The 11523-nt window shown below is 46.9% G+C and overlaps 1 protein-coding gene across 1 annotated transcript in view; it reads right to left on the bottom strand.

Annotated features, from left to right (window-relative positions):
* Positions 1-4011, bottom strand: part of Aqp2 (aquaporin 2 (collecting duct)) — a 10725-nt gene extending 6714 nt beyond the window's left edge. The window contains exons 1-3 of the mRNA XM_013018798.1: positions 3554-4011; positions 1034-1198; positions 567-647 (exon numbers count right to left, since the gene is read on the bottom strand). Coding sequence (XP_012874252.1) covers positions 567-647; positions 1034-1198; positions 3554-3913 — 606 coding nt within the window. The 5' untranslated portion in view covers positions 3914-4011. The remainder of the gene's footprint in view (positions 1-566; positions 648-1033; positions 1199-3553) is intronic.
* Positions 4012-11523: the final 7512 nt, after the last annotated feature.

Raw genomic sequence — 11523 nt, forward strand, 5'->3', positions numbered from 1 at the left:
AAAAAAAAAAAGCCAGAAGTGGAGGTGTGGTTCAAGTGGTAGAGTATTAAGCCTTGAGCAAAAAAAAAAAAAAAAGCAACTCAAGGACAGCATTCAGGCTTTGAGTTCAAACCCCAGGACCAGCACACATACGCATTAAACACACAAAAATGCCTACTTCGATAGGTTGTTGTGGAAACTAAATGAATTAATATTTGTGAAGCAGCCAGAATAAAATGTAATCCTAGCCTTACATATCAAGCCCTATATCATCATTAAATAATAAAAATATGTGTTAGCTGGTATCAATATTGCCATTTACTGAGTTCTAAGTGCCAGAATTCTATTACTTGTCTTAAACAGCTAACCCAAGAAGGTAAGAACTGTTGTTAGCTTTATTTACAAGGAGTCGTTTGTACAAACTCTAAAGGGGTGGAACCCCAGGCCTCGGGAAGAGAATTGGAATGGTTTAGGGCAACACTGTTTAGGCCCCACCTGAGTCTATTTTAGCCCCTTTTCTGCCTCTGAGGTGGTTTCTGGGGAAGGGGAAGAAAGAGAAGGATGGGTGGGGGTGGCTCAGCCATTACCCAATGATCATCAAATTTGCCCACGACGACAGCTGGAGCCAGGGATCGGGCAGGATTCATGGAGCAGCCAGTGTAATAGATCTGCATAAGAAGGGTATGGAGGGGGAAAGGCAGTAAGGAAAGAGGAGGTAAGGAGGGACAGGGAGTCCTTGTCCCCCCACCCCCTCCAATGCTCATCCTCAAGAGATTCATACAATGGAAGCATGTCTTCGTGCTTTCATTGCTGGGTTTTGTATTCTCTTGGGACTGGCATGATGGGTTTTTCCCTCTGGGGGATCTGGGAGCCAAAGTCTCTGGGTTGTATGTCCCCCTCTTGGGTGCTGTATATCTGTGTATCTGTCTCTATGGAGTTTTGTGTCTATCATGTTTTGAGGAGGTAGAGTAATCTGCGTATATGTTTCTTTGGGGGAAAGTCTAAGTGTTGGTTGGATTCCTCTAGGAGGGCAGAACTTGTAGACATAACCTACCCCAAGAAGGTGGCCCAGGGTCACAGAGAAGCCAATGGAGAGGGCAGGGCTGCCCAAGCAGTCTCCACGGCGCTCATCAGTGGAGGCAAAGATACAGAGGACCAGCTGCAGGGTCAGGAAGAGCTCCACAGTCACCGCCTGGCCAGCCGTTGCGTTGTTGTGCAGCTAGAAACAGGGAGAGAATGAATGAAGGGGAATATTGATTGCACTCCCCTCTTTGGCTCCACCTTTCTGCCCACCTGCAGTTGGCTTCAGGGAGACCTCTGGGCCAGGAGCCAGAACACCTGGGCTCATCTGATACCTTAGCTGAAAGTACTGCCACTTTCTTTCTGAGCCTGGCCCCAGAGCCTGACCTCAGGACTGCCCATGGCCCTGAGCCAGAGATAGGAATGGAATCCATAGCTTGTTACATAGGGATGCTGAGGTCCAGAATTTCAGTCCTGGGAGCACCTATGAAAACAAGTCCCAACTGCAGCCAGGAGGCTTTGAGCTGGTTGACCAGAAGGCCCTTTTCTCTCTCGTCCTCGTTCGCATGCTACTGATACAACAAGAAGTTGGGTGTCTGTCTTTCCTTTTAGTAAATGGCTCCCAGGGATGGAGTCTAGACACTTGGGCTTAAGGATGATCTTCTAGTGCTCCTCTCCTGGGCGGCCAGCCTGTGGCAGCTGTCTTCCCTTTTGCCTGCTTCTTCTGCATTACCAGCCTCTGTTCTGCCCTGTGGGTTGCAACCTGCATATTGTGTAAAGTCTGGGGTAAGGGCATAGGAGCAATGGGAGTGTAATTCCTCCATACCCCTATGGGGTGCCCTTAGACCCTCTAGAGCCTGCCCTGGGTAAGGAGAGAACTTGAGGCTGAGCAAAGAAGCAGTTTCACAACTGGGCCACACCTAGGACTGGATTTCTCTCCAGGTTTTGTCATCCTGTACCTTACACCCTGCCCTCTGGGACTGAGCTATGCTGGGTGGAACTGCGATAGCTCTCAACTCCCACACTTCTCCAGGCCCCGAATCCCCCAGCGCTGGGTCCTGCACAGCCAGCTGGCATCCCCATGCCTTTCTAGGCTTGAGCATCAGTCTTTGCTGCAGCTACCTAGCTACAGTCTCCAGTGGGCAGACACTTTGGAGGCCTCTGTTTTGCTGGGGATCCCTGTTTATTCTGATCTCAGTTTTTCCTTCTGGAAAATGGGGATGACGAGGCAGACTCTGGAGGACTGTAGGAGGACCAGAGATGATCATCTGGCAGTACAGAGTGCAAATTGTAGGCTGGAGGTGTGGCTCAAGTGATAGATTGCTAGCTTAGCAAGCAAGCTGAGCAAGTGGTGAGGTCCTGCAACTGAGTTCAAACACTCAGTACCACCAAATAATAACAATAATAGCAGAATGTAAATGTTAGAGAAGACATGCTCCACTCATACCTCTTGATCCCCAGGTCTGTACCAACCTAGAGAGGGGAAGAGCCATGATGGCACAAGTCTCAAAGTGGCCTAGGAGTTCAGCTAGCCAATCATATTATGAAATTAGCATTTGCCCTGAGAACACCTTCAGGTCTGGAGACTTGCTCCTGTAGCCTAATAGGTACTGGTCCTTTCTCTGTTGTCAACAAACTGTAGAACTTTTTAACCATCTCTCCCTGCCCCCCACTGCCCCCACTCCCCACCCCTGGCTCTTGATTTATAAGACAAAGCTTAAATGGTGGCTAGGGACCCTTGGTCAAGAGGAAGGATGGTGGGTTTTATAGTCAAGTCTGGGTTTCAGGATTGGGCATTTCCTTCTCGGAGCCTCAGTTCTCACATTCTGAAGAAAGAAGCCAGGCTCACCCTCGCATCCCTCACAGGGCTCGGGAGAAGCAACTGTCATGGGTCCCTATACAATAACGCTGGAGAAATGGGTGTCCATGATGTTGGTGTCACATACCTGGAATCCTATCTGCTTAGAAGATCTGAGATCTGAGGATCAAGGTTCAAAACCAGCTCAGGCAGGGAAGTCTGTGAGACCCTTATCTCTAATTAACCAGCAAAAAGCTAGAAACAAAAAGCTGTGGCTGAAGTGGTAGAGTGTCAGCTTTGAGCAAAAAAGCTCAAGGACAGTGCCCAGGCTCTGAATTCAAGCCTCAGTACCAACATTCTCTGTCTCTGATACACACACACACACACACATACACACACACAAAGTTTGGTCTCTCTTCCTGCAAAAGACTCTTGTGACTGTGATCTGAGGCCCCCAGCCCTGAAGAGCTGTCCCTTGCTGAGGTCTAGCACTGTGACACTGGCAGTGAGTTCAACAGAAATCTGACTCTATTTCTCTCATGAGGCTGGGAGACGCGGCAGCTCTGTTCTTGTCTTGCCTCTCCTTTGGCATCACGGCCCCTTTACCCTGATTCTCCCATATTTCTGGCTCCAATCTCTCTTTATCTTTATCCCTGACTCTGCCTAGACTCTCACCTAGGTCCAGTCCTCCATTCATCTCATCCTCCTTCCATGGGATCTCTACTCCCACAGAAGGGAGACGCTCTGACTACTTACCGCATTGACGGCCAGATCCCCTCGGATTTCTGCTGGGGTGATCTCGTGGAGCAAAGCGGCCCCGGCCACGGCCCCCAGCAGCTGGGCAGCCACGTAAAAGATGGCTCGAAGGAAGGAGACATGGCAGCCCACCAGGCAAGCCACCGTCACGGCAGGGTTGATGTGGGCCCCACTGACATGGCCCAGAGCTTGCACCAAGGTGCCGATGCCCAGGCCAAAGGCCATGGCGATCTGTAGCACAGAGGGCTGGGCCTGAGTCCAGTTGAGAGCTGAGCCCAGGCCGAAGAAGACGAAGAGGAGAGTGGCCAGGAACTCTGCAAACACAGCCCTGGAGAAAGCTATAGAGCGGAGCTCCCACATGCTGCGCAGTCCTGGTGCCCTGGCCCAGCCGTCTAGGGCCAGGAGGCTGAGGCTTCCTGTCGCTCTCTTTCTCTCTCTCTCTCTCCTTCTTTTCTGGACCTCTGGGGAGGTTGGGCCATGGATACTTATAGGGTCCCAAATGGATTTAGGCACGTGGGTTAGAGGTGGAGTTTTAACCAATACCACCAATACCTCTTCTCCCCATGGCGGCCTTGCCTTCCCTCTCCTCCCCTCCCCATCTTCCCTGCCCACCTGCATGCCTATCACCCCATCTTAGCGTTCACAGCTGACTAATGTTCCCCATTAATGAACTCCAGATAAGGATTGACGTGTGTTTTTTTCCCCCAGCTCCCCTCCCCCCTCCGCCCCAGGCAGCCACCCCAGGGCCTCCCCCAACCTCCATGGTGAATCAGGGGACAGCATCCAGAGCCCCCCCCTCTGATTCAAATTGCTGGTCAATAAAGGGGTAACACCTCACCTACAATTGACCATGAGAGGAGATGTCAGAGTCTCTTTTCAGTGACTGGGAAGTTCTTTCTACGGTCTGATCTGCCATGTTCTTTCTTGAAGGGGAATGGAAAACAACTGGTTGGCTTATAACAAATTTCCAAGGCATAAAGATCTTGTGTTCCATGCTTGTTTTTATTGCAGTTAATCACCCATAAGTCATTAAGTTTCCCCTCCTCTCTGGAACCCTGGCCAGATAGCAGCTTCCATATATTAGAGTCAGGGGTGGCTTTCATAGCACTGGGTGATGGAGTCACTGGAGTCAAAGAAGAAACTGAGGGCTTCTTCCATTTAGCATCCCCCTTTCCTGTGCCACCGCAGGAGAGATGTAACCCTTTGCGTCCATCTCTGTAAACAGCGCTAACAGAACTTACCTCATAGGCTTGGGGTTTGGATGACATAAAGTGGTGTCGTAAAGCCCGCAGAGCAGCCCCTGGCCCACAGGAAGCGGTCACTTTCATCAGCCACTACTCACAGTACTGCTTGTGCTCTGAGGAGAACAGTTCTCCAAATACACACACATCAGGGTTCTAGAAACTTCAACAGGCTTTAAGGCACCCCCCCCCCTAGGGCTTGGAGCCACCCCGCCACAGGGGGAACACATTTCTGTGGGGCAGTGAGCTGTGTAGATTCGGAAAGGCTGTGATGCCAGATAAGTAATTCTCTAGCCTTCGTGCCATAGACTGGCCGATGTCCAGGCAATGCCACCCCCTCCCCTGCTTGCAGTGTTGCTGTAGCTGCTAGGGTTCATTAGGGGTCAGAAGGAAGGAGGGGTTTTGGCTAGTACAACCCTAAGCAGGTCACAGTCCCAACAATGGAATTCTGAGAGGGGTTGGAGACTATGGAATAGAGTTCCCACATGTTTGTGTTGTAAGGGGAAACAGAGAAACCCATGTAGGGCGAGTGACTTAGTTAAGGTAAGCCCTGTAGAGCTTTTGATGGCCTCTATTCTGGACAATAGTAGTAATAATGGCTTCTCCACAAAACTATTGTCACAATGCAGTAGAATAATGGATGAGAAACTATTGTTCAACTAAGAATGCATCACACACACACATGCACATGTATACACACAGACTTAGGTTCTAGCTGTAAAAGAGAATGTAGAGGAAGAAAAAAAAAGAAGAAGAGCCAGGCACTAGTGGCTCACACCTATAATACTAGCTACTCAGGTGGGTGAAATTTGAAGATCATAGTTCAAAGACAGCCCAAGCAGGAAAGTCTATGAGACTCTTATCTCCAGTTAATCACCAAAAAGCTGGAAGTGGAGCTATGGTTCAAGTGATAGAGAGCTAGCCTTGAGCAAAATGCTCACAGACAGTGCCTAGGCTGTGAGGTCAAGTCCCAGGACTGGCATAAAAATGAACAACACAAAGTAGAGCAGATATTCCTGTGGGTTTGTGCCAGTATTTGGGGTTCCAACCAAGCAAGGAAGAAGGACTCAAAAGTGTCCAGTTGGGCTATGTCTCTGCCCCCACCCAGAGAACATGTTTTTCCCACTCCCTCCATTAGTGGTCCATGTGTCACCTCTCTTCCTTGCCTGTGCCATCCACACCAACATACCAGTTCTATCCTGAGCCTCAGAAATCCTTAGAGGACATTCCCATCAGGACTTCCATGAATGAAGCTGGGACAATGGTTCCTTCTCCCTTGCAGAGTTGATGTGTGCTCTTGGATGGGCATTGCCCCTTTGATTCCGGTTTTGTGATCTTGAGAAGAGTCAAAGGCTCTCTGGCCTTTGATTCTGGGTATAATTATTCCTCAACCAGTCAACTATTCTAGTAAACTCAGAAGAGGTGTTATGATTTTTCTTTCTAGCCTCAACCCAAGGCGTGTGTGTGTGTGTGTGTGTGTGTGTTGTACATTTGTACATTTAGAACCATGGGGATGGAGGGATAACTAAGTGGCAAAGCACTTGCCTAACACACACGAGGGCCTGGGTTCCATACCAAATCCACCAAAAATAGAAGAAGATGAAGAGGGAGAAGGAAGGAGAAGGAAGAAGAGGAAGAGAAGGAGGAGAACGAGGAGGAGAAGAGAGGAGGAGGAGAAAGGAAAGGAGAGGAGAGAAGAGAGGAAGGGGAAGGGAGGGAAGGAGAGGGGAAGGGAGAAGGGAAGGAAAGGAGAGGAGAAAAAGGGAAGGGAAGGGTCTGATGGGGTCTTAAAATCATCCAGTGGTGGGTCTCAGTTTACAGACAAGAAATGATATCCAAAGACTATGATTTTCAGGGTCACACCACTTGACAGTGGCATTTAAGTCATTTCTGGCCCTGCTCTGAGCCAGGAAAGGAGGGGGAGGCCAACCATGACTGCATCCCACTCATGCTTGGACCTTCCACTTGGTGTTCTCTTTGTGCCAAGAAGGAAGAAGGTGTTCCTGTATCAGTCCCCGGGGCACCGGCTGTGCGTCTGGGTGGGCAGCAGCCCTTCCCTGAAGGGATGGCTGCATTTTGTCTACACCCACTACTGCTCAGGTCTTAGGAAATCTAAGGTGCCAACTACTTATCTATGCTGTACTGCTAATTAGAATATGACAGAAATGTTTTACTGGGAGCCAGACGCAGTGATTTATAACTGTCATCCCAGATACGAGGAAGGCTAAAATTGGGAGGATCATGGTTTCAGAACAGCCTGAGTAAAAAGTTCAAGAAATTCCACGTTAATAGATAAATTGGGTAGAGTGGCGTTCACTTGTCATTCTGGCTACAGTGGGAAAGGAAAATAGGAAATTGTGATCCAGGCTGGCCCAAGAAAAAAGTGAGAAACTATCTAAAAAGTGATCAGAGCCAAAAAAGGCTGGGGGCATGGTTCAAGTGGCAGAAGGTCTAGCAAGCCCCAGATCTTGTGTTCAAACCCCAGTACTGCCAATAAAAAGAACATTGTATTAGACATGGATTCATACCAACAGCAAAGCACTCAACTGTGCTTTTAAAAATGGCTGTGATAATAAGTTTTATGTGATGTATATTTTACTATAAGTAAAATAATATTTCACTGGACACTGGTGGCTCATTCTTTTAATCCTAGCTACTCAGGAGGCTGAGATCTGAAGATTGTGGTTCAAATCCAACCCGGGCAAGAAAGTCCATGAGACTCTTCTCTCCAATTAACCACTAAGGAACTAGAAGTGGTGCTGTGGCTCAAAGTGATAGAGCACTTGCCTTGAGTGAAAAGCCTCTGATTCAGCACCCAGGCTCTGAGTTCAAGTCCCATGACTGATAAAAAGAACAAAACAAAATCAGAGAAGGAAGCCAGGTGCCCTGGTTCAAGATCTTCTTTCATCACTCATGACTTGTGTGTTGGGCAACTTAACTCCTCTGAGCCTCCATTTCCTTATCAAATGAGGTTGATAGTTAAAAGAAAATAGTAGAAGGCTGCTGGAGGATCAAATGAAACAAAGATTATAAAGTTCTCAGCACAGCCTGGGCACTGGTGGATCATGCCTATAATTCTAGGTACTCAGGAGGCTGAGTTCTGAGGATCGGGGTTTGAACCTCACCTTGTCAGGAAAGTCTGTCAAACTCCTATTTTCAGTTAACTACCACAAAGCTAGAAGTTGAGCTGTGGCTCAAGTAGTAGAGTAGTAACCTTGAGCATAAAAGCTCAAGGACAGTACCCAGGCCCTGAGTTCAAACCCTGGGACCAGCACAAAAAAGGGGCTAAAGGCACATGGTTCAGTTGGTAAAATGCTAGCCAATGAACAAAGTATCAGTTACCAAGTTTGAGTCCTGGTCTTAGAACAATTAAAAAAAGAAAGAAAAAAGACAGGTGTAATGTCAGAGGAAGAGGAGGAAAAGGAGGAGGAGGAAAAGGAAGAGGAGGAGGAGGAAGAGAAGGAAAAGGAGGAGGAGGAGGAAGAAAAGGAAAATCAGGAAGACCAGAGCCTTCTTCTTGGTGATCTCTTAACCTAAGATTGAGATTCCTTTCTGGTTTAGCAGGATGTTTTGTGTATTCCAAACCAAACACACCAGAAGATGGTGGCTTTGTAGCAATAATATAAGAATTCCAAAGCATTTAACAGACATGACTTCATTCTTCATGATTCATTGTAATTTCACATTCAATCTTTTCTGTTACAGAACCAGAACCCACCCATGTCATTGCCACAAACCATCAAACTGTGCATCATAATTGGGAATTGAACTGGAGCAACCATGAAGGGCCAATGAAGGGCCCAGTCCTCTCCTTCCATTCATCACTTAAGGAAGCCACTGAATGGTAAAATTAAAGAGCGAAGGTCATAACCAGGTCATACAGAAAAGGTGCATTCTTCTTCTGTATTTCATAGTCTTCATAGACGACACATTCCTCCACAGTATCGGCAAATACCTCAGACTTGCACTTAGTTTTGGAAGGGCTGGGAGCAATTCTTGAGGTGGCTCCATCTTGTGCAAGACCCAAATCCCCTGCCATCCCCCCCACCGTGTGTGTGTGTGTGTGTGTGTGTGTGTGTGTGTGTGTGTGTGTGTGTTGGTACTGGGAATTGAACTCAAAGCCTCATGCCCTCAGTTGGCTTTTTCCCCTCAATACTAATACTCTACCACTTGAACCATAGATCTAGTTCCAGATTTTTGCCAGTTAGTTGGAGAGAAGTCTCTCTGATTTGTCTGGCTTTGACCTGGATCCTCAGATCTCAGCTAGGAGTGTGAGCCACCAGTGCCCTGTTGAGGTACCAGTTTTAAAGTATTTCCCACTATTCTTTCTCAGTGTCAGATCCTGTAAGCTTTTTGGTCAGTTGTGGGGCTTGAACTCTGGGCCTAGGTGCTGTCCCTCAGCTCTTCAGCTCAAGGTGAGTGCACTACCACTTGAGCCACAATGCCAGTTCCAGTTTTCTGGTGGTTAACTGGAGATAAGTTTCACGGACTTTCCTGCCCAGGCTGTCTTTGAATCATGATCCTCAGATCTCAGCCTCCTGAGTAGCTAGGATTATAGATGTGAGCCACCAGTGCCTGGCCTCCTGTAAGGTTTTTTTTGCAGGTATCTTTCTCATATCATGTGTAATCAGTGTTCATTTTTTTCCCGTAATAAAACACAGCACATCCGTTTCATCACTCTGTGGGTTCCTCCTTTTGTAACTTCCAGAAACACTTGGCTGCTGTTTTGCAAGAAGATATGGAATTGTTAGTTTTGTTTAATGACAAAGTCTTGCTTCACTAATCTCAAATTCCTTCTCTGCTCTGTTTCCCACCTTCCTGGAAACACAATATCTCTGTTTAGATACTAAGCCAAATGTAACCTTTTTGAAGATATTTCATTGATTTTACTTCATTTTTGAAAAAGTCTCACTATATCTCTATCATCTATCTATCTATCTATCTATCTATCTATCTATCTATCTATCTATCTATCTATCTATCTATCTATCTATGGTCCAAGCTAGCCTTGAACTCTCCATCTTTCTGCCTCATCCTCCTTACTGCAAGGATTACAGGCATGCACTGCCACACCCAGCTTGAAGACACTTGAAATGGCAATTAAACTGAAGCTACACAGGAAAGAGAAGGCACTTGAAACTCACCTGAGCAAGTTTAAGTTTGCACAGGCCATAGCAGCCACTCCCAGCTGTTAGAGGATGCCATAATTGTAAGAGACATTATAATAAGAAAACAGATACACCTTAAGAATGATGGAGTACAGCAGGTACTATATTAAACATACACTGTTGTAAACATTCCGGTAAGATCCTATAGCCATCCTACAAACCAGAAGTTATCATCTCAGTTTAAGATTTTTATGTATTTATTGAATTTATGTTTAAGCTGGTATTGGGGCTTGAATTTACAGCCTTGTGCTCTTATTTAGCTATTTTGTTCAAGGCTGGCACTGTACTGCTTGAACCATACCTTTACTTTTGGCTTCTTACTGATTAATTGTAGATAAAAGACTCACAAACTTTTGTGTCCAGGCTGGCTTCAAACATTCATCTTCAGATCTCAACGTCTTGAGTAACTAGGATTACAGGCATGAGCCACTAGTGCCTGCCTGGCTTGTTTGTTTCTTTGTTTCTACAGAATTGCACTATGTAGCCCAAGCTGGCCTGAAATTTGCAATACTCTTCTTTCTAGGATTATCGATGCAATATCACTATTTTTTGTTTGTTTTTGATTTTCTGGTGTCTGGGTTTGAATGCAGGGTTTCTTTCAGGGCTTGCTTTCTCAGCTGGCACTCTACCATTTGAGTTATACCTCAAGATTAGCTTTTTTTTTTTTTGGGTCCGGTTGTGGGGCCTGAACTCTGGGCCTGGGCACTGTCTCTCAGCTCTTCAGCTCAAGAATAGCGCTCTACCACTTGGGCCACAGCACCACTTCCGGCTTTTTTCTTTTTTCTTATGTGGTGCTGAGGAATCGAACCCAGGGCCTCAGGCATGCAAAGCAAGTGCTCTACCACTGAGCCAACTTCCCAGCCCCTCAAGCTTAGCTTTTTGCTGATTATTTTGGCCAGGGAGTCCCTCAGACTTTTCTGCCTACCCTGGCCTCAAACCCCACATCCTCTGGATTGCAGTGTCCTGAAGAGCTAGGATTACAGGAAGCTTCAGATCTATTGTAGACAGAGGGATCCTGTGCAGTTCTGGGACAGGATATAATCCATTTGATGTCTGTGGGCAGGTTTCCAGATAAAATACAGGAGGACATCCAGGTTCATTTGAATTTCAGGTGAACAACGAATGATAATACCATTTTAAGTAATTATATGGAGGGGTCTTAATACAATATGTCAGTTTGTGAGTACAGTGTCATCTTAATCAATATCACCACCCCTTTCATTGTTCTCCCCCATTTTCCCCAACCCTACTCCTCCCCTCCAGTCACCTGATTCCATGCTCACCTATGTACACTGAATATTATGACCATATTCGTCCTCCCTCCCTCTCTCCATCCATCTCCCCTCCCCCTCCCCTTGACCTCCCTCTGTTCCCACTTAAGTTCCAGCTTCTTGGTATTCATTTTGTTGAACCAGCAAGTGATTTTTCCTTTTTAAACATGTGAGTCTTCCGACCTTAGACCCAGTGTGTCCACCTCCTTTTAAGAGAGACTCGTCATCTTCGAGCCTAGAGCATGTGTCTTTACCATCTTCTTATGGCAGAGTCTTCCTCAACAGGGACT

This window comes from Dipodomys ordii, unplaced genomic scaffold (assembly GCF_000151885.1).
Source record: "Dipodomys ordii isolate 6190 unplaced genomic scaffold, Dord_2.0 Scaffold42, whole genome shotgun sequence".
In the NCBI taxonomy this organism is placed as follows: Eukaryota; Metazoa; Chordata; class Mammalia; order Rodentia; family Heteromyidae; genus Dipodomys; species Dipodomys ordii.